Here is a 22,635-nt window from a genome sequence, read left to right on the forward strand (position 1 = left end):
GCTGTTCACTCTCGTCACTTGGCAAGGTCCTACTTTGTAATTAACCCTATGAGATGATATTCTTTCAAAATAAAGGCTGAAAAACCAAATCACTGTTGCCTTGGAGTCATAAATCATCTTAATGGCTCAATGCCAGTGAGCCTTCCAAAATGTTCTGCACTCTAAATATAAATTGTTCTTCCTAAGCATCCAAATAATTTAGCTGGTAATTATTGGGGTGAGCTTCTCTGCACCGGCAGTCAAAAGCAAAAAAAACAGTCAAAGAGGAGAACACATATTAAATGATCTGTATTGGGGTTAGAGAAGCAATGGAAAGTCCATAATCCTTGATCCTTGTCCCCTGAGACGTTTTGCTGAGATGGAGGATCACTGCAGCCCATATTGCTGAGGATGAATAGATGCCGATGTCAAACTATTAATACAAGCTGCTTACGTGCAAATTCTCTCCGTTACCTTTTAACACTTCAGTTACAAACATTTTGACATTTGAGCTTGGGGATAAAGCAAGCAGCTACGGTATGTGGATTAGCGTCAACTTCAGGCCGAGCCTGGTACTCACTCCCTTTCTTCCCTTTTGTGTCTTATTCAGCATAAAGATATATCGTTGGTACTTCGCTTGTCCGGCATTGTTCAATGTATAAAATGAAGACCAAACTACAAAGCTCCAATAAGTAAGACAAGTTAGCTGAGGGCCGTTTAGGCTTATTAGACTTGATTGAAATATATTGCGGTATCTTGTGAAAAAAAATGTCTGCCAGTTGGGCTGAGGAAAGGCACCGGGCTCTCACTTCATTCTCATTATATTTCAACTTGTGATCGTGTTTCGGAGAAGAGGATCCCGTAGCTCGTAATTTCAGCAGCTCCTCAGCTAATTGGTATGTCATTACAGATGCTCTAACGAGAAAATGTCACACCACAAATATCCTTTTTTGGAGAAGTCATATTTAGAGTTTAAACAAAACTTTAAATCAGTGTGATGCAGAATACTAAGAAGCGCAAAATAAAGTTTTCTGGGTTTTATTGTGCTAACTAGATATATGTTTCAACGATGTTAGCATGCTAGCCAATTTCAAAATCCCTTTTCAACATGGGGCTTACATTGTTAAAATTAAGCTTCAACTCAATTACTCAGCTATTTTTATTTTTTCATGAGCCAAGGTCAGACAACATCCCCATCATAGATTAGAGAGCTCCTATAGCTTTCAGCTGATACTTATTTCCAGTCCTCTCTCGTCCATTGCATTAGTCTCCAGTCCTATGGAGGCCCATTCGTCACTGTTAACTGGTCCTCAGCAGCTGGTCCAACAAGTTATCAAACCTGGTCATTTGAGATCTGACATCCAAGTCTTCAGGTCCGGGCCTGGAGGAGAGAAACCGATGCCACCCCACCCTTTAGGGAAATAAATCATTTTATAAATGGTCCCAAACGAGCCCATCTTATTGCTCCCAATACAATGCAGATCAGAGGTCATCTCAGCATAACTGATGAGTTCTGTCTGTCTGTATAAGAGAAAGCTTCTGCTTACGTAGAGGAACTAAACATAGATGTAAACATCTTTTACTGTTTCCAATTGCAACAAATACAAACCAGGTGGAATCACATGACTACCCAACAAAGAGAGACATGGACGACAATGCATGTTTGTACGGGTAATCTAAATAATAAACTAATCTCTGCTTGCTTCAGCAGTCATTGTCTTATATTTTGCTTTGCAAAAGAATGTTACGTAGGATGAATACACAAAGTCTACAACCAAAAGCACAGCTTGTTTTCTGTCAACAATACCAAAAAAGTCATTTCTGAAAAAACAAATGGCAAAATTATACATACAGAATAAGATTTTAAGAATACTTTCTGAACATATCAACTGCTGCTGGAGAACAGCACCTGATCAATGCAATTTGAAAAAAAGAATATACCTTTAACACACATAAAAAAAGCTTTTATGAACTCACTTTGAGAGGCAGGAAAAATGTTTATCTTGTCCTGTGAAAAGAGAACAGACACTGGTAGGTTCTGCAAAATGCTGGATCACGTTTGATAGCAATTGTTGCAAAACACCTGTAAAATGCTTTCTACTACTTCTACACACACACACCCGGCCTCTGTGGTTCAGGTCATCTAGATTGTTGTTACATTTAGTAAAAGGGACAAGACTAACCAAGTCTGTAACTTAATCTCAAACAGCATCCCTGTGTGTCTTTTAATACACTAAGCAAGGCAACTGTTCTTGTCAGTGATCAGGGCTCGTGTGCAGTCTCTGTTTTCTCCAGTACTTTTCCACTAACATGTGTTTCTTGTGACCTTTACAATGGAGGCGGAGGTGGTTCTGAGGAACGATTGCGGCATCGTTACGCGCTCCGAGCAGCGCGATCTGAACACGTAAGCATGGTCCGATTCCTGCCACACCGATGATTCACCAGCCGGATGCTTCTCTTGTTCCGAGTGGCACACTCCTGACCTTCTACATCAGTCTTGAGGTTGAGCAACTTCTGTGGCAATGACAGTCTACTCGCTTGTGTAATGTGATGCGATTTGCTCAAAGGGGGTGTCGTTGTTTGTGTCAGCCGCCAGGAGTGTGATCACACTACAGAGAAGTGTGTTGCCTCCTCTACACGCGGTCACACGCACCACACGCACGCGTTATGATAGAGAGAGAGAGAGGAAGATACATAACAATGTTCAAACCAATTAGAATTAAATTACAACTTTTTGGGACCAAATAATGTAATAATTGTCAATGATAAGGGATGTTTAAGTGTTGGTACTGGGAAGTTGCTTTCCATTTCATCCGTTTGATGAACTTCATATTAAAATGTGTCAAGCAAATTCTTTACAAAAACACAGTATTTTCAATGTATGTCTTAAAAAAGTACAGTTTTGGCAAAAGTAATTATTAGGTATGTATACAGACAAACACCTCCATACATAGAAAACAAAAATAGATTTTAAATGGGCAAGGTGTGTACGGCCGGTTAGCTCAGTTGGTTAGAGCGTGGTGCTAATAACGCCAAGGTCGCGGGTTCGATACCCGTACTGGCCATGTATTTTTATAAACGTCGCTGGAGTTAATGGTAAATACTTTATTTAGAATTAAACATCATTCTTTTGCTTCCTTCCAATAAATATACATATTACCGATGAATACTGCACTTTGTATTATCTATATATTTACTATACCCAGACCGCTTGACGCATAGGTTCCATGGTGTAATGGTTAGCACTCTGGACTCTGAATCCAGCGATCCGAGTTCAAATCTCGGTGGAACCTGATCTTTTTTACAATTTAGCCCGCATGGCCGTTGATGTGTGATAATTTAATCCATAATATGAAGTCCGTTAAAAGCTACACCAGCAAAGAATTCATCTGTTTATTTTGATAAACACCACCACCGCTTTTCCAGAAAAGCACTTTACAACCTTTATTTAATCCTACTTAACAAAATTCTTTTATTGTATAAAATAAACATTTGTAAATGCAGTCCGTTTGAAAATCAATAGCTACAAACAAGACGTAGACGTTAGGAATCAGTGCAGCAGTGAATGCAGATCTCTGGCTGCAGGGAGCTTCATGGAATCCGGCTTTCATTTTTTCTGTCTTTTCTTTGATGTTGCTGCCCCGTTCTGGTGAGAACTGGGTCCTGCAGTTCTAGGAGCAAGAAAAGGGATGTAAATTCTTTTTTTTTTTTTAAACAAGATCAGTTCCTGTGCATAGAAGTCACAAATGCACCCACTTTGGAGTTTTGACTTGTGTTTCTGGATGAAGAACCACCACATCCTCCTCTTCACTGTCAGATATCTCAACCACATCTCCTGCAGGAAAAAAAAGAAAATCAATCATAGTAATGAAATAATCTTTTAAGTTACCTCAGCTTAATTGTCAATGAAATATATTTTAACCCGTCATTGTGCTGGTTTGACAGCTTTCACCTTTTTTTTATAAAACTGCTGTTATTCTTTATCTTTTCCGGTCCATCTCTTTGTGAGTAACTTTTATGTGACGATAATATTTTAAGTTAACGCACCTTTCCTGCTGGCGTCCTTTTCATGCCGTTCCTTGTCCATCTTTGTATCCTTTTCCTCCTGTTCTTCACCACTGCTGTCACATTCTTCTGCTTCCTCTTCCTCCTCCTCGTCATCGTCGTCGTCATCCTCCTCCAGTCCCCAGGTGTTCTGCAGCCCCTGCCCTACCTGACCCACACCGGGGACGGGCACCACGGGGGAAGGCACCCTAGTTTGCGTGGTTAAGGAGCCACAGTGGGAATGACAACGTCCCAGATGAAGAAAAAAAAAGGTAGACATTATGGAAGATGCTGTTTTAATTCAGGCTGAGTTCAGGATACATCTGAGGTGGAGCCTCGGCTCCGTGGACGATGTCCCTGGCTTTTTCTGCGACATCCGCCATCTCCACTGAGGTCTCGTCAATTTTCAGTGCTGTGATTCGCTCCTGTGGCATGGACTCCGCAAAACCACACCTACCGCCCTCCTTCCTGGAAGGGGCAAAGATAAATACTGAGTCGGCGTGTCACCTCTAAAAGGCAACCGTCGAAACAGCGGTCAAAATATCCACTTCCACGATACCGCCGTGTGGTCACGTGACGGCTCTGCTCACCTGGCTTTCCTGTCGTTTTCCAGGGCTTTGCTCAGGAGCTCTGTGATTTCAGACACTTTCACGCTGGCTATTTTACTGCATCTCATAACCTTCAACCGCAAACACACACACAAAATATCAGTGTTAACATTGGAGCATTTTCCTCATGTGAATAATATGCTTCTTATTATTGCATTTTTAATCTTTTGAGTGTTTCAGGGAGCCAACACAGACATTTGTGAAGCTTCATAGTGAAGTAAGTGACATTATTTTATAAGAGAACAATTAAGACTCCCTGCCGTCAAAAGCAACGGTGCAGTATTATCAAGACTGTTTTTACCTGCTCTTTAAGCAACATGATGCCCCCGCTGGACTGAATGGAGCAGATTTCTCGGTGTTTGTTCATGGCGATCATCAGCAAGCCGTCCATCACCCGCTCCTCCCGTTCACAGGGGTCCACCAGCAGGAAGGTTCTGCAGAACGAGAGGAAGAACACGTGGCGAAGGGTAACGTTCATCCAATTTTATACATTTAAATGTCACAAATTTGAGATAAACAGTCAAAATGACTCATAGTCATAGTTCAGTACAGTGACTTTCAAAACCCTCTTGGCGGCTTTTTCTATCAAAAGCAACTAGCGACAAATGCACGTATTGTCCTGCAGTAACTGTCCCCAACCCGAGTCGGTCTTACAGGAACCTCGCGGCTTGCGCAGCAGTCCCAGCTGCAGTCAGAGCGGAGAGGAGACACTTTGATTTGGTCTTGTATTCCCACGTGATGCCTTACCCTTGTTGGAAGAAGGAGAAGCTGACACTGATGGGCATGTGGTAGATACTCAGAGGAATGGGGTCTCTCTCCTCCGGACTGTACTGAGGGGGCACAGGGATCAAAACAGGATTACAACCAATATATGAAAACTGACATGGGTTACAAAACAGAATGTGAAAGTTCGGCGTGCTCGTTCCCAGCAGACTGGGTGGTGCGTTTGTCGTGGACTCACCACCGTGACCTCGTCCCCCTGGATGCCGACGTCGGGGCGTCTGAAGTGGCACAAAGCGGTGATGGCGGCAATGCTGGCCGCATCCATCAGGTTGCCATCGTGATTCAGCATGTGAACGTCCACTCTGATCTTCCATACCTGAAATCATCATCATCATCAGGTTCTTCTCCCCCTTCTCATACATATATGTGTGTGTGTGTGTGTGTGTGTGCCTGCGTGCATTTGTAACCTTTTCTCCAGACACCACACACAGGGACTCAGTATCAATGCACTTGGAGTTCCTCAAGCACCTCTCCAGCTGTCTGTTTAACTTCACCGACAACTCAGACTGTCTGGAGAGGTAAACAGGGAAAACACAAAAGAGTTTACACTCTCTGCATAAACAGTTGGAACAAATGAGCCATGCCTCAGAGTTTCAGTCCAATATACGAAAACTAAAATGTGGACCAGGTGGGAGTTTAGGGAGAAAAGCACATAACCTCCTTTCTTTTTTTTTTCCTCACCTGCCTTGTTCAAATGTCGGTGAAGCCATAGGTGACAACTCGATGTTGAAGAACATGATTCCCTCGTTTGGTCGACTTTCTTTAGGAGCCACAAGCTCACATGACACCTGGGCCATGACCCTGATGAGTGCAGTACATTGATGCTCCATTAACACCAGAAATATAACTTCAGTGTATGTTTTTATAGATTCATAGGAATCTGGGTGAATTACATGGAAAAGTGCTTACTTCAACGTTGGACAATATAATTGCAATTCTGACAAGTAAAATTGCTGCACAAATGCCAAGACTGAAAACGCTGTATGTAAAATTGTTTAAATTAACAGAAAGAAAAACTGTATGGCCAACTTTAAGGTCAATCTAGACATATTTCGTGGAACACATGGAGAGGATTTAGCACATGGACACACTTTAGATAAATATGGCCTTAGCGTTACCTGGTTTTTCCCAGATCCACAAAGCAGCATCCGTAGTCGGTCCCAAATGTGATCTTCATCTTCCTGTAGTCGTACGTCTGTCGTCCATCCAGACGCTGCGGGGAGACGACAGGAGGCGGAACTCTTCACTTATGAGACATTAGGTAGAAGCAGCAAACCCCGCAAAACAGAAGTCCGTGAACCGAACTCACTAAATCCCCCATTCACCGTCTTGTTTGGTGAAAGTCCGAAGGTTATTTTATGCATTGACGTTCCACCTAAAGCGTATTCTCTCTAATATATACGTATGGGTTGTTGTTGTTTTTTTATATGGTGGAGCATTATTTGGTCGTCAGTTTTACAACAAGTGCGAAATGCCCAGAAACCCGCTCACCTTCTTCTCTGCAATCGCTTGGAGCAAGAAATCCCTCTCACAGTTAGACAGCAGCGTTTCCTTCATTCTGTTTTTTTTTTGGGGGGGGGGGGGTGACTGTAGACAGATTTTTAAAAATTTAGTTCACAACTACAGCGCCACGGAGCCGACTAGCATGTGGCGACGATTGAAATTCCCTGAACTCTACCCCGGAAGTGTATACTAAACGTCGTAGTAAAGCGAGGGGAACATTTCTTTTTATTTATTTGACTAATTGGAATGATTGCGAAGTTGGTATTTGCGTATTTGTTCTTGTATTATTATGAGCAAAATATGTATTGGCAGTATATGCCTATGGAACAATCTTAGAAAAAAGTAAGCTCTTACTTTGAAAGGCAGCTGTAATGTCAACATGTGATGCCCTAACATGCTTGCAGGACGAACTCGTTTGTAAATTTTAACAAAATTTTTTTAAAACACCAACATAATAAAACGTGTTGTTAATGGATTTTTTAGTGACGTTATGATTTTAGAACTTTATCGACCAGCTACTGTTTTCCCCCGAGTATTGTTGGTATTTGTTAAAAGATGTACCAAACAACTCTACAATTAAATAATGCTCCTCAAAATGTACAAAAGATTTACATAATTTCAGTTGTAAATATATTTAATTAAACACGTATCTCATCTCAAAAACATATCAATATCTGACCGAGAAGTCGCTAAGAATACAATCTACTTTTAGTAGCCCCCGCAGCGCTGTCATCTCGGCTAATGTTCTGGTGCACGTAAAGGCAGCATTCGCGCTAGCTAACATGCACGATGTGCGCATGCGCCGTGCTGAATTGCGGGACTCGCTGCTCGCAGGGTTGTCCGTTACCCGGGCCAAGCTGTCATCTACGTCCCGTCCCTTTCAGTCGCGATCCGTGTGTCTTCCAGCGGTACACGGCGGGGCTCGGCGGTCATTTCAGCAGGCGAAACGCACAATATACTGCCTGCGTTACTTTTTAAAGCGGAGTATAAAGCTTTACCAAGACATTTTCTACTCAATTGAAAAAAAGAAAAGAAAAAAGGCTGAAGGTTTGTGTGCGCGCGCGCTCCTTCATTCTCTCCCTTGGCGACATGACTAACGTTACTCTTTTAGCAAGCTAACCGTTGCTCTCCAGTCATTTCTTCACTCTCAACACTCCCTTTCCGTGGCACGTTTAATTAATTAATGGGATCATTGTATAAGCCCATTGGTTTACCTGCTAAGCTTGTGTTGTGCTAGCGTTGGCTGTAATTAAGTTAATGATGAGCGCGATGTCAGTTCACGTAGCCTAGCTAGTTAGCTAGCTAGCTTCCCGAGCAGGTGTTGAAGCCACAGTCGTTTATCCAAAACGGTTTGGATATTGCAGTGTTTTGTGGCAGCCATGTTAGCTCCTCAACCCTTTCGGGTGACCTTTCCTCTGTGCTTCCCGAAGTATGAACCCGGGGTTGGTAACGTTGTTACCCCAGTGAGGGGGGTAACGTTAAAGCTGCATGGGGGAACGAACTTGTCTATGCAAACTGACATCCAGATCTAATAACTAACGTTAGGTCAAAGATAAATGCATGTTACTCTAAAACCATGAGCTATGACCTACCGTAGCTGTTTATTACTATTTTACTCACTCGCGGGATCTATTCCCTTTTCAGCCTGTATTTGAATAACGTCCTATGGCTGCCCTTTATGTGGGAAATACAGTTACAATCTGTGCGTCCTGGCTGTGTTGTGCTTGAGTCGTTTTCATGTGCTGTGGCGTTGTGCCGATGTGTCCCGTTGCTCTGCAAATGTGACCCATCACTAGAAATGGGAAGAACATATATGGAAATGTTAGTGATGCATTGTCCTTTAATACATGAATAGAAAGAGAGGAAGCCCGTGTAGACCTGTCGGTAAGCAAGGCCATGACGAAATAGCCTAAAAATTCAGAGCCAACAGTGGAATGATTATGTCTGAGAGGAATATTTAATTTGCCTGTTTTTTTATCTAAAACCAATGTATTAACCTGTATGGCTCCTCCCTGGAGTTGTCAGCATTGACTTAGTTCACTACCCTTGACATTTTATAGTCATGTCACGTAGAACAGAAAGCCTGTGGGCTATGATGGTTTGATCCCGTAAAGGGTTAGCCACAAATAGTTCATTTTACTATTGAAGTTGCCATAACTTGCACTATGCAAAAGTAATGCACCCTTCTGTTAGGTTAAAGTGAAGGTAAATTACCTTTTGGTATTTTTGTAATGCAGCTGAACCCTTATCAAAGTATCCACAGCAGTTAGGTCTTTTATCGACTCAAATCAAAATCATTGGTTAGAATAGAAAGACCAAGAACTGACTCACTACTCAGTTTTGACTCCAAAGGTCACTGGCTGAGAACCGTCTTTGCTTCATTCTTGTTTGTGGTACATTGTAAATGTATGTTCCCGCTTACCTAGTAGAAGAATGGTAACATGGGAACTAAAGTGGATTAGGAATAAAGGGCTGCTGTTTGCAGTGATGCTTTTCAATTCCCGCTGCGCTCAAGAAGAGTGAGCCGCTGTGGCCTGATCAATAGGCCATTAAAGCTGGGCTGTGGTGTAACAAATATTTGAATGGTACCAGAGGTCTTCAAAGCTGTCCGTCTTTATGATGTATCTGGTGGGAATGCGTTGCCGCAAAGCAGGGACAGTCTAAAAGGTTTTGGGAGGGAAAATGTAAGATCTGTGTGATCTGAGGCCACTTAGTACTGTGTTCTGATGTAATCGCAATCTTCTATTTCTTTCTCTTATCCTTTCATCCTTTTACGCAGTTGTGATCTATATTTTTATCATTGATGCCCCCCCCACCCCACCCCCACACACACACACCCTGGCACACACGTCCCATTGCCTCCCATAAATAACATCTCACACCTGCCCCCTTTTTTCCCATCCCCTTATCCTCCCTCACCACGCTCATCTCTGACGCCCTTATCGCACTCTCAACCTCCTGCTATCTCTACCCTCCCCCCACAGATGAAGTTGGAAAGGGGGTGGATGTGTTTTGTGCTGCTCCTGTCCTTGCTGGCTGTGGCATCTGCGGCGACCCAGGGGAAGCAGTTGGAGGTTGATATTTCAGACTTTGATGAAGATATGGGCTTGGACGAGGAGGAATTAAAGGTTCTAATGTCGGAGGAAGAGGAAGAGGAGGAGGAGGAGGCGGAGGAGGCGACGGTGATGGATGAAGACCACTCGGATGAGACAGATGGCACAGCAAGTGGAAAGGCTGGAATAGATGCAAATGTCTCCTTCCAGGTCAGAAGTGGGTCACGGGTTACATATAGGCCTATTGTCAAACTGAAGCTTTACACACACATTAGCAAAGTTTGGGATCAGGGGTTCACAGCCTCCAGACAAACCTCTGATTTATGTATTTTTGTTTCCCAGGTAACGTACAAGACTCCTGTACCTACTGGAGATGTCTACTTCGCAGAGACATTTGATGATGGCTCACTGGAAAGGTATAGCCTGACAAATCTACCAGAAAGGGCTGCTAAAAATACAGTGTAAATGTTTAATTCACGCTGGTATGACCAGCCTGCGACCACGGATCAACTTAAACAATCGGTGGTCTTAGTGTGTTCCTATTTTGTTGTGTGGAAGCTGAGGGGTTTATGATGTTGATCCCCACAGTTGGCAGCTGTCAAAGACGGTGAAGGGTGATGCAGATGATGAAATCGCCAAATATGACGGTTGGTCCCCCCCCCCCCCCTTTTTTTTTTCTTTTTTTGCCTCCTCGGTTTATCTTTCCATGTGTGATAAGAATTTGAACGGAGGCACAACTGGCCGTTTTTATCTTTACCTCTCACAGACTCACTTTTCACATGTGCAATGTATATAGAGATACTTACACTGGTTGTCATTTTCTCTGGCCCCCCATCTCTACTGGCCATGATTACAATTTGCAATGTCATTGCTGTGTTTGTGACACTTAACTGCGCACAGCGTTGGAGCTGTGTCAAAGCAGAGACTGGGGGAATGAATGTAGAATGACTCTCTGGCTGTAGGGAAGTGGGCTGTGGAGCCGCTGAAGGAGAACAAAGTTCCAGGAGATCAGGGCCTAGTCCTCAAGTCCCGGGCCAAACACCACGCCATCTCCGCGATGCTCAGCAAACCCTTTGTCTTCCAGGATGAACCTCTGGTCGTACAGTGAGTTCTAACACACGGGGAAACACTCTCACTCCTATTTGCGTTTCCAAGTCAACAAAACCATGTGAAATATTGTGACCCGACTTGTTGAGTTGATTTGTCGTGTTCTGGTGGCAGGTATGAGGTGAATTTCCAGGATGGCATTGACTGCGGTGGCGCATACATCAAACTGCTTTCAGACACTGGCCATCTCAATTTGGTTGGTGTGCACGTTGCTTTCCCTTCCTTTATTTATCCGTGAGGTTTTTCATGTACACAGGCCATTTGAAGGGCATTTCTTTCAAAAGCATCAATGGGAATACTTTATATACCTTTTGTTGATCTGTTAATGCTAAACCTCCAGAGCATTTCTCCTCGGTTTGGTGTACAACCGGGTAGTTAATCTAGATTTAAAAAAAATGTCTTACTTTTTTACTCTTTAAAAGACACTATTCTCTTCACTTCAGGAGCAATTCCATGACCGCACAGCGTACACCCTCATGTTTGGGCCAGACAAGTGCGGCGAGGACTACAAGCTGCACTTCATCTTCCGCCATCAGAATCCTCTGAACAAAGACACGGAGGAGAAGCATGCCAAGAGAGCGGACGTCGACCTCAAGAAGTTCTACACTGACAAGAAGACTCACCTCTACACTCTGGGTACAGACGCGACTTGAATGGAGAATGTTCTTCTATCCGTCTGCAATCAGTCCTTTATATCTAATAGCTTACAGAACACAACGACTTCTGCATCTGCGGTTTTCTTTTTTTTTAAATGTACACTTGTGTTCGAGGTTTTATTCTGCCTGCCTGCCTCCCCCTCCCTTCTGTTTTTTAGTCTTGAACCCAGACAACAGCTACGAGATGTTCATAGACCAGTCTAGCGTGAGCCGCGGCAGCCTCCTGAACGACGTTGTGCCTCCGGTCAATCCGCCCAAAGAGATCGATGACCCGCATGACTCTAAGCCGGAGGACTGGGACGAGAGGGCCAAGATTCCCGACCCTGAGGCGACAAAGCCCGACGACTGGTGACTGCAGCTCACATACTCGTAGACAGTGCAGATTGGGGGTTTGATTATTGGGGCCTCGGGGACCTCGTCACCAGTAACAAACACGAGCCGTGTGTGTCTCAGGGACGAAGAGGCTCCAGCAAAGATCGAAGACCCCGACGCTTTGAAGCCAGAGGGCTGGCTGCACGACGAACACGAGTTTGTCTCTGACCCCAGCGCCGAGAAGCCAGAGGACTGGTAAACGCACACTTACTCCAAACAAAGCCACGGTCTGTTGCTCTGCTTTCTGTCTTGACATTGCGGCGAGGAACCAATCACGGCTCTTCTCTGTGCGCAGGGACGAGGACATGGATGGAGAGTGGGAAGCCCCGCAGATTCCTAACCCGGCCTGTGAGACGGCCCCCGGCTGTGGGGAGTGGAAGCGTCCCCAGATCAACAACCCTGAGTACAAGGGCAAGTGGAAAGCCCCTCTGGTGGACAATCCCAACTATCAGGTGACTGACTAAACCAGGCGTTTGGGGCTTATCAAAGTTTATTTGATTTCACTTTATGTTCTTTGCTCTTTCAGTTTTTTTGTATAGCATTGGTAAAAAGGTGCACACTACATCCTGTCACCCGTCCTGGGCGTCTGCTCCAGCTGAAGCCGTGCTAATTGTTTTTCTCTACCTTCTTTGTCCCCAGGGAGTCTGGAAGGCGCGTAAAATCAATAACCCGGAATATTTTGAGGACCTGCAGCCGTTCAGGATGACACCGATCAAAGCCGTGGGCTTGGAGCTGTGGTCCATGACGTCCGATATCTACTTTGACAACTTCATCATCACCTCCCACAAGGAGGTGGCTGACCGCTGGGCCGCCGACAGCTGGGGGCTGAAGAAACTGGTGGCCAGCGCTAACGAGGTCAGTGGGATGATTTGTAGGGCAACAGGCCACGTGGAGCAGCACCCTCCCAGACAGTGAAACTTACTTTGGGCCGTCAAGTGTCTGAGACAAAGGTTCACAAAGGCTTATTCTTTGCTCTCGCCCTCTGGTTCCTTGTGCTTCTGGTTCTTCAATTCCATCAGCCGGGGATCTTTGCTCAGCTGACAATTGCAGCCGAGGAACGGCCGTGGCTCTGGGTGATCTACATACTGACAGTCGGCCTGCCCGTCAGTCTGGCTGTGCTGTTCTGCTGGCCGAAGGTACCGTGAACCGAATGGGAAACTAATTTATATTTTCAAATCATCAATTTATGCCAAGCTTTAAATCAAACCCCTTCCAGGCGAGCCTGTGACGCCATGTACTGTTTGTTACATAGAAATCTGATGACGACTACGTGTACAAAAAGGTGGATCCTCCCCAGGCTGATATAGAGGAAGAGGAGGAGGAGGAGGAGGAGGAAGAGGCGGCAGCAGGAGAGAAGGAAGGAAAAGCAGCTGATGGTGCAAAAGGTGTTCCAACTGCAGGTTAGAGGCTCAACACAGGACACACACTCTGCTGTTGGTTTCTTTGTTCTTACTTTCATTGCTGCCACTGTCTCCCTCGAAACCAACAGAAGTGGCTGAGGAGGAGGATGAAGCCAATGCGGGAGGTGACAACCTAGAGGAGGATGATGATGAAGAGGAGGAGGAGGATGAAGAAGATGAAGAGGAGGAGGAGGAGGAGGAGGAGGGGGGGGAAGAGGAGAGCAAAGCTCCTGAGAGAACATTAGAGGAGGAGGAGGAGGAGGAGGAGGAGGTGGGTGTCAGTTATTGTACCCTGCACAGCAACATGAGCTGATGATGTTAGTACAGATGTGTTATAATGGTATATTCTTAGAATTGATACCTGGAGCCAGGATTTTGGATTTCATCACCAGCTTTCTTTCATTTAGATATTCTAGGTATCACATGAGAGCCTGTACTCTACTTCACACTAACCATACTCATGATGTCTAAAGCACATCATGGATCTATGAAGGCCACACTTCCTTTTAATGCTATGCTCACACACACGTGGTCATTCTGTCTCTTGTGCCTGTAGACAAGTAAACATCATTCACTTGTTCTGTTTGGACTGTCTCATGTTAATTTGAAGTCTACATACCCTGTAACACGGGACGAACTCTTCACTTAAAATTAAGAGAGGGATGTTTTTTGTCTCCATTAAATTTTCCTTTTTCTGTCCCCTTTTATTCTTTTATTCCAATTTTGCCCCGCAGCCGAAGGAGGGAGGAGACGTTGCCGAAGAGAGCCACAAACAAGCTGTGCGAAAGAGGAGGGTACGGAAAGACTGAGGGGGAGAACCCAGCACCTCTGGTCTCCTGTATCCCCTGATGCGGAGGAGGTGGAAAGGTCGTCTCAGCTGCTGCTCCGCCCTTTCTGAGCATCGCAGCATGTATTTCTTACAAACCGCCTGTTAGCCTGCAGCCCCCCCCCCCCCCCCCCCGTCGGCTACACCCATCACAGGGACGCAGTCTCCCACACTACACCCTGCATCCCCCATGTCGTCTTTCCTCTTCCTGCCCCCCGCTCATTGGACGATCAGACAAATCTTTCCCCTCGAGATTCTGTGCATTTAGATGTTTCCCCCAGACCCCCCCTCCCTCCATCTCAAGCTGCCACACTTTCTTCGTCGTTCCTTCTCTTCTCATAGCCGTTGCTGTCAAAAATGCCCTTCAGCCCAAAGAGGCCCACCTCCTCCACCAGTCTCGTCTCTGAATATATGCCGTCCTAGTTCCACCAGTCCGTCTCCTCTGAGGACAGCATCTGATGTTCTGCAAAGCATTTTACAACATATCGTACGGGCTGCGTCTCAGAAGTTAGACTTTATTCTTATGTCCAATTTGCTTTTAAGAACATGTTGGAGGACACCGGTGGGCAAGCGTCCCTCGCCTGGTTGAAATCGCTTGAGGTTCCAAGAACAGGGGGGAGGAGAGGACGCCAGGCTGCTAGGAAAGGCTGCTCAACATGTCATTGCAGAGTTGGGACATTTCAAGCAAAATATTGCCTTCAGTTTAAAGATGTACCTCTTTTGGAAAAACGACGTTCTGGGTAGTTTGTAAGGCGCCTCAGTTCTTTTTTTTCTTCAAAAGCAATTTAATAATTGAGGATCAACGCAGACTTTATTTATTTGTTTAAGATTTGTGTTATGCTGGTAAGAATAAAGATTTAATATTGTTTGGAATGACTTGAGGCAGTTTTCTTAAATATGGTATGCCATTGATGTGCTTATCCAGTTTCAAACGTCTAGGTCATCGAATGCCTCGGCCATTCCTTGTCAGAAAAACAAGATTTTTGAAGCATGTCTCATTCAGTCAGTACAAAGCAGCGCTTTCCCAGAATATCAGACTAGCTGGTGTTCAGATCAAACATTATTGCCAGGGGAAAACATCGGTGATAATTTATTTGTTTTATATTAATGTAGGTGTATTTTGTAGCTGGTGTTATGGCAGAAATCCGTTTACATTTGTTGGCAAGTTGTACATTGCTCTTGAAAATAAAACTATTTAATACAACAAAATTCAAAATATTCTGTTGCTCTCCTGAAAGTTAATGCTGGGTTGGTCAGTTAACAAAAGACTCGAGAGTGACCTTCGGTTTTTATTACAACAAAAACAATGAACCAGTTAAAGGGAAAAGGTGTCAGTTGGTGCCAGGGTGTGTGTAGGTGGGGCATTTTAAGCATGCCAGACAAATGCTACTGTACAACTGTTAGAAATATCAAAATAACCTCATTACAGCTTATACAGAGTTGTAGCCTCCCCTAATATTACTACGTCCACCTTTTCAGATAGCACCACAGCCGTCACACATAAATTACTGCTTTCTAGACATTGTTCACAATACATCACTTTCCATCCTCGCTTGTTTTAGTCTGGGAGGACACACCCTCCACTGTGCTGTACGTGGAGGACATCGGCCCATTTTACAGTCCAACCCCCCCCCCCCCCCCCCCCCTCCAGCAGGAGGTGTCTGCTGCAGGCCCGGCTCAGTGGATCAATAGCACTCAGGGCCTTTTTACTGCTTGCAGTTTAAGAGGAAAGCATCCTTTCTTCCCTTCTCCTCCTCCTCCTCATGTCATCTGGCCCAATTTAGTCCACTCCCCCTTACAGGATGGCATAATGCTGGGTTTGTCTCATTAATGCAGCTAAGCTGCAGCTCCTTTGTCTCTTACAGTCTGGGCCACAACACACACAGGGTTATAAATACTTGTAAGTGCAAAATGAAAATTGTGTGTAATTGTTAATTTAAGAAATGGAACCACTCAATAAATCATTGATAAGTTGGTTTACATTTTCATGAAGTCTACATAAGTAGCTCTTTATGGTACCTATATGTATCTAGTATCCACATCTTTTTGTTAAATGTTTAGCTTTACAGTCTAATTCAGCGATTATTGATTTAACGACATTTTATTTGATATACTCTCAAATAAAAAGCATACATGCAGTCCAAATACATTTTATTCTCAGTAATACTGTTCACTTTGCCTGCTTTTAAAATGGTAGAACACAGTCATGTTTCACAAGATGACATCCACCGAAAAAAGTATTTTACAAAATGAAATAATAAACCAGTTTTGAAATGCGTTGCTCGGGGTGAGCCGGCATTTCTAATATTTTTGCTTTGTTTTCACTGACTTACAGGTCAGTTTGAGACGGGAAAATCAAAGAAAGTCTGAATTGTCCCCAAACACAAAACCAAGCAGGTAAAGCCAAACTAAGATATTTTACAGATACTACATTGACGGAGCGCATTAAGAAGAAACTCAAGGTACAAATGTCCCATAACCACTTCATGTCCACGCTGTGGTTCTGTAGTGTGGAGAGGAAGCTGCTGCCAAACAGACCTGGGTCCAACTATCATCAAATTGGCTTCATTCTGAGTCAGCGGCACGTGTGAAAAAGTCAATTTAGTTTTTTTGATCATTGAATATTTCGTTTTCGTAAGCTGTAAGGGTTACGGCGACCCAGGTCTGGTGAGAAAACAAAGCCCTCTCCATGTCTCAGTGGTGGGTTCCTCCTCCCAGCTGCCGCCCGGGGGACCGTGTGTTTGTCTGAGGGTACCTCACTTCCGTTTGCCCTTAGTGTCGGTGGTCTGAAACACGCTGGAGGCAGACATGAGGTTCTCAATGTACTGCCCGAGGACTTGGTTCTCAGATTTTAACTTCAGGTTCTCCTCCTTGACTGCGTCGACCCGCGCTGACAGGTCTGGAACAAAGACAAAGTGACTCTGTGTGACTCGTAGTTCTCAATCACCACATCTGCAGTCCTTCTTCTTCTTCTTTTTTAATAGCGTTAGTAAGATGTGGAAAAGAGATGGAGGGAGAGTGTAGGACCCGTCATCTGAGCGCATTAGCCCTTGGGTGTATCAAGGCAGCACAGCGGCAGAGACGGCACACGACATCCAGAGCTTTAAAGCGCCGCGCTAATAACAGCATGAAAGAGACAATTGTTTTGAGAGGCCGAGAAGAATGCTTGAATTCATATTTGATCTGTTTTTTATAAGAGAGCAAGACAACGGTGTGTGTGTGTGTGTGTGAGTACACCATTACAAGAAAGTGATCGGCGTGTTACCTTCTAGCGTGTGCTGAAGTTCCAACACTTGATTTATTAACCTCGTCTTCTCCTCCATCTCCACCTGGTTCTCCATGTCTCCTGCGATAGATTCAAACGGTTACGTTATATTCAAGCGCCTGAACTATATGACGTCATTGTTATTACGTGACGTAATAGTGTCGCTGGCATGCGGACGTACCATCTATGTCGCAGTTCATGATGAAAAGTTCGTTCTCCTGTTTAGTATACAGGGCTGCAGATCTACTGTCCACTGGAAAACAACAAGTACAAGCACTGTGCGTTTCATAAAGCAGGAATATGTCACGTGCTATCAGAGATTCCTGCCATCGTCTAGTTCTCTGTTTATATGAATAACACCACTCAGCAGGATTTCCCTGGAAACGTGCCTTTTTTCCCCAGTTGCATGCTGGTTCATGGAAGGTGGCATGAGACGTGAGGGAGCTGACACCGCACCCTGGGGCAGACGGTCAGGTGACGTGATGCTCATAAATAAAACGAGCGCCTATCGGCCGAGAGAACAGCTGATCGTTCGTCCGTTAGACAGACACACACACACACACACACACACACACACACACACACAGAGCTTAGCCGGTTAGCCCAGCTAGCGTTATTTTACCGTGGCCCTGCTGGTCACTTCGCCTTTCCTGTGAATACATGAGAAATCTGCAGCTGGTCCCGCATTGGCTCCACATAGTCTGAACACAACTGGACTTCCAAATACATCGTGACGTCTGACCTTCGTCAGCTCACGTTCGGGCGTGTCCGATAATAGAAGCGTATACTGTTGTTAGCTATGCGGCTAGGCTAACCGATGTGAGCTTAATAGCTAACGTTACACCAACGGAGCAACTAACGTTACTTCAACCCCAAACTTCGATGTCAAGTACTCACGAGAACCAAACCTACAATGAAACGATCCAGCTCGTCTGATATTTAGAACTGACTTTGCGGTAAATGCATTTAAATAAATCAGCCAGAGTTCTGTTGTCGCAATCTGTTAACGTTACGAGCTAACTGCTGCTAGCTAGCGTTAGCTTCCAACCCGACCAGCAAACGCTAGCGGGGATTTAGCTCCTCGGGTTTTGCATTTGACACAAAAAGCCAAGACGGCGTTTGGACTCACCCACAGCGAGGAACCTCTTCTCCGTTTGGCGGAGCGACCCCGTAAACAGAGCCGAGGCTGTGGTGGTGGTGGTGATGAGGATGGTGAGAATAACGACGGTATCGACGTCACCGTGTGTGCGTGACCACACCGACCGACAGGGGGGGGGGGCAACTCTTCTCTCACTCACTCACACACACACACAGAGACAACATCCCTCACAGATGCTCCCTCCACTGTTACAGCATCACATAGATTGGACCATCAGAGCAGACCTCTGCCTGTTGTAGTTTAGGTGCATCTTTCTTTCTTTCTTTCCGTCCGTCTGTCTGCGTGGACACCGGGTGGCTGCCAGCCCTCGTGGGAACTTTCCTATCCGTCTGGGTTTAGTATCTGTTCAGCCCTCTGTGCTGTGTCTGCTTGACCTCTGGAGGTCATCCGCTGGTGTTTGTTGGCCAGAAGCCATCTATGAGGAGTCTTCTCTCTCCACCCCTCTGTGTGTTTGTGTTTACTTGTGTGCTTTGTGTTTTGTGCTCAAACCGCTCCTGGAGTTCGACCAAACGATCCTAAGTCGCACCGAGTGTTTGAACAAGGTGAGGAAGTTACCACCATGACAACTGATAGGCGTCACCATGACAGCAGCCACCGGGGGACACCGAAGGTTACTGCTTGGACTCGAGTTAAGATTATGTCTGGGCTATTTTCACAACTTTCACAATGAAATGTCAGCGTAATGGTGTATTTAAAGTGATGCTCGGTAGCATACATATTCTACGTATTTACGTACATATTCAGAATTAACATTCCATTCTGAAGAGTGGAAAACAACACATGACAAAATGATCATGAGTAGTAAAACATAAGCTGATGCTACAGCATTTCAAGAAGACAGCAATCATTAAACAACGGTAATCGCATGTTGACTAATACGAACTGGTGATCTAGATATAGAATTTCACAATTCAAAGGGTTTAATAGGAGGGATTTAGCTTTACTGATAGGAACTTCTCATCTGACGTTTAGAAAAGGAGTTGGTTGGTTCCTCGGGCTGCCGTTTATAGGAAACTTTACAGCAGTTTGATTTGTGCACCAAAAGAGATAAGATGCAGAAAAGGGCTTACTTTGAGACAAAATACCAAGTTAATTGCCTAATTGCCCCTTGAGGATTTACCAGTGTGGTCCTCCAGAGAGGTGGCAGTGAACGTCCCATCATCCACGTCCTCCTCGGCATCAATGGCGTGAGTTTCCTCTCCTTCCAGCATGTCCCCTCTTCGCTTACACCGACCCAAACATTAGTAGCAGAGCTTCCTCTGTGTTCAAACTCTTCTCTCTTCATACTTTCTGTTCTTTGAGCACGGCCTCCTAACACACCTCCCACCTGAAACATTCACACGGTCACGGTTGCCTGCCCTCCCTGACGGGAGGCTCGAGTTACAGGGACATCATGAGAATGGGTTGCCAAGGTGACCACTGGACAATATCATAGGGAGACAGACATCAGAGGAGGGGTGGGGGGGGGGGGGTGTTTGAGGTCCCTGCAAGCTCACACGCTTGGACTGCAGGCTGTTCATGTGAACACAGCCAGCTGCTTTTTGTTCTCCTTCTGTTTTGCTCACTAACCAGAATCAGAACCAAGTGTGGGTTTATTTTCACCTTATAAAGCAACACCTCAGCGCAGTGTCGACCCAGAGAACAGCAAGGGGGACGTGAATGTGAAACCGCTTTCATTAGACGTGTGTGATCAGCCTGCACTCTGCTGGTTAATGGTGAACACTGCAGATTGTGTTCAACTGGGAGCAAACTGCAGATAACATACACAAACAAACTTACACACACGCACAGAGCAACGGGGAAGTCCTGAGGCCTTCATGGTCCGTGGCTTTATGCTCAGGGTAATACAATAACATGAAATGTTTTTTATTTTTATTTGAATGAAAATGTAAATCTGTGATACATTTTTGACAGTTAACTGACAGCTAGCAAACAGAAAAAACAATATTTGTGCCATAAGAGATAAAGCAGGTCAACAAAACGCAAATGCATAACGTTCAAGTAAGTGTGAAAGTTCAGTCTTGATATTATTAAAAAAAAAAAATCTTCAAGATCCACTTGGCAGCTTGTGGGATTTTTTGAGTGAAGGAGTTTGTTCAGTGGTCATGGAAACAGCCCAATGGTCCCTGCGCAACCTAAGTGGGAAAAAATGTCTTCTGGGGAGGACCCTGTGTTTCAAATCCTCAAAACTCATGATGTGGTTTTACATTTGTTTGGGTTAAAAGGGGACTTCTATGAGTTTTCTGCTTTGTTTCCACATACAGAATGATAGTGATGAATGGTGATGCTAGAGAAGTCAAATGCTGCTTAAATATGTTCACCTAATAATAGTGTGAAGGCCTATAAATACTATGTAATACAGCATAATAATAGAAACAATAGAAACAAGGACAGTAGCAGGCGAGTCAGATCTAAATAACCACTTACACATGTAGCAGATAGTATGAATTACAACAGCGTGTGATTTTGTTGTCGGGCAGATTTATATTTCATTTTTTTCTCATCTTTTTCACATGTGTTATGTTCCGCTGCTCCTTTACGTTCATGCTCTCTTCTGTTTGAGTGACCTCGAGGATCAGCGGCTCTTTCCCCGCTTTTGGCGTTTCGTCGTGTGGGTGTGTGTTTGCCAACGTGTGTTTGCAGAGGACTCACCAGCCCCATAAAGCCAGGAAGACAATGACATTTATAAGAGCTATTTCCAGGGGGAAGGGTAGCCACAGTAACAGTTGGCTGATAATCCAAACCTGATTGGCTCTCCCTTCGCCCCGCTGCTGACCACAGATCAGCTTTATCACTCATCGACCTGGCTGGAGACACTAAAGCAGCGGCTGCCCTGTTTACATGTTTTGAATGAAAAAGAGAGGTGTGTATTTATTGGTGTAGTGCGTGCGTGTGCGCGTGTGTGTGTGTGTGTGTGTGTGTGTACTGGTCAGAGGCCAGTGTTGGCTTCTAACACCAGCGAGCGATACTCTGGGCCCCAAAGAGTGTTTGACCTCGACACAACCTGGAAGCAGTCAACTGAAATACACACAACAGCTCCATACTGACAGAAAGGGAAGCCAATGAGAGTGTTTGACCTTTATGGCCCCTGCGTGTGTGTGTTTGTGTGTTGTACATTTTTCTATGTTTCTGTATGTTAAATGTACAAGTCTATGTTGTCAAAATCTTTCACCAGTGCGCCCTTTCCGTTCTTTCTTTGTGTACATATGTGAGTAGTTAATTATTGCTAAGCAGCGACATCTAGGAAACCAGAACAAGATCAGAAGCACGATTAGCTGCTGAGAGAGAGACAGAGAGAGAGAGAGAGAGACAGAGACAGAGACAGAAAGAGAGAGAGAGAGAGACAGAGAGACAGAGAGACAGAGAGAGAGAGAGAGGGTTTATATTGGCGTTACAATCCTCTCCCCTCTCTCCCCTGTGATAGTCTACAGACCAGATGCCCACTTTGGCACCAACACTCTGCCAGTGTTATGCTAGGCATTGGGCACACGCAGACACACACACACACACACACACACGTACATGCGCACACACAAAAACACACACACACACACACACACACACACACACACACACAGGGAGGAGAAGAGGCTGTAAAAAGAGCACTCTTCCATCTGCCCATCTGCAGCTAAACTGGTACTGAGCACATCAGCATCTTTGTGTCTCCCTCCAGTAGGTGTGTGTGTGTGTGTGTGAGAGAGAGAGAGAGAGAGAGCATGTATAAATGAGTCCAAAAGAAATGATAAAAGAAAAATATGTTTCCAAAAGAGTTTTCTACAATTTACTAAAAATGGAATTAACTTTAGAAAATTTCACACTTTTTTCGGATGCGTATACTGCATTAATTGGTATTTTTAACCTCTGTGGGTGTGAAGTAAAG

The 22,635-nt window shown here is 44.7% G+C and overlaps 3 protein-coding genes and 2 non-coding genes across 6 annotated transcripts; 3 read left to right on the plus strand and 2 right to left on the minus strand.

Moving 5' to 3' along the window:
- The first annotated feature begins 2,970 nt into the window (after positions 1-2,970).
- On the plus strand, positions 2,971-3,044 carry trnai-aau (transfer RNA isoleucine (anticodon AAU)). The gene has a single exon. It is a non-coding gene; the product is annotated as a tRNA-Ile (tRNA).
- Positions 3,045-3,200: 156 nt separating this feature from the next.
- On the plus strand, positions 3,201-3,272 carry trnaq-cug (transfer RNA glutamine (anticodon CUG)). Its single transcript has one exon. It is a non-coding gene; the product is annotated as a tRNA-Gln (tRNA).
- Positions 3,273-3,358: 86 nt separating this feature from the next.
- On the minus strand, positions 3,359-7,088 carry exosc9 (exosome component 9). The gene is made up of 12 exons (XM_037473185.2): positions 6,906-7,088; positions 6,533-6,627; positions 6,096-6,215; positions 5,822-5,924; positions 5,593-5,730; positions 5,379-5,461; positions 4,933-5,065; positions 4,614-4,702; positions 4,345-4,491; positions 4,027-4,232; positions 3,736-3,814; positions 3,359-3,650 (listed from the first exon to the last, which is right to left on the minus strand). Exons 1-12 carry the CDS (start codon positions 6,969-6,971, stop codon positions 3,587-3,589), a joined length of 1,323 nt encoding a protein of 440 aa, XP_037329082.2. The 5' UTR covers positions 6,972-7,088; the 3' UTR covers positions 3,359-3,586.
- Positions 7,089-7,727: 639 nt separating this feature from the next.
- clgn (calmegin) lies at positions 7,728-15,199 on the plus strand. Its single transcript, XM_037471509.2, has 15 exons — positions 7,728-7,964; positions 9,902-10,180; positions 10,313-10,386; positions 10,559-10,617; positions 10,933-11,074; positions 11,192-11,273; positions 11,521-11,713; positions 11,892-12,081; positions 12,187-12,300; positions 12,401-12,557; positions 12,745-12,960; positions 13,125-13,241; positions 13,358-13,505; positions 13,595-13,776; positions 14,240-15,199. The coding sequence occupies exons 2-15, from the start codon at positions 9,902-9,904 to the stop codon at positions 14,312-14,314; spliced, it is 2,028 nt and encodes a 675-aa protein (XP_037327406.2). The 5' UTR covers positions 7,728-7,964; the 3' UTR covers positions 14,315-15,199.
- Positions 15,200-15,607: 408 nt separating this feature from the next.
- On the minus strand, positions 15,608-18,878 carry scoca (short coiled-coil protein a). Of its 2 annotated transcripts, none has more exons than XM_037471511.2 (4): positions 18,726-18,878; positions 17,778-17,849; positions 17,597-17,677; positions 15,608-17,230 (listed from the first exon to the last, which is right to left on the minus strand). In XM_037471511.2, exons 2-4 carry the CDS (start codon positions 17,794-17,796, stop codon positions 17,088-17,090), a joined length of 243 nt encoding a protein of 80 aa, XP_037327408.1. In that variant the 5' UTR covers positions 17,797-17,849; positions 18,726-18,878; the 3' UTR covers positions 15,608-17,087. The 2 variants fall into 2 exon arrangements, with proteins under 2 accessions (XP_037327408.1, XP_062420220.1); XM_062564236.1 differs by having other exon boundaries at positions 17,778-17,872; positions 18,726-18,867.
- Between the last annotated feature and the right edge of the window lie 3,757 nt (positions 18,879-22,635).

Source organism: Pungitius pungitius, chromosome 9 (genome assembly GCF_949316345.1).
Source record: "Pungitius pungitius chromosome 9, fPunPun2.1, whole genome shotgun sequence".
Taxonomy (NCBI): domain Eukaryota; kingdom Metazoa; phylum Chordata; class Actinopteri; order Perciformes; family Gasterosteidae; genus Pungitius; species Pungitius pungitius.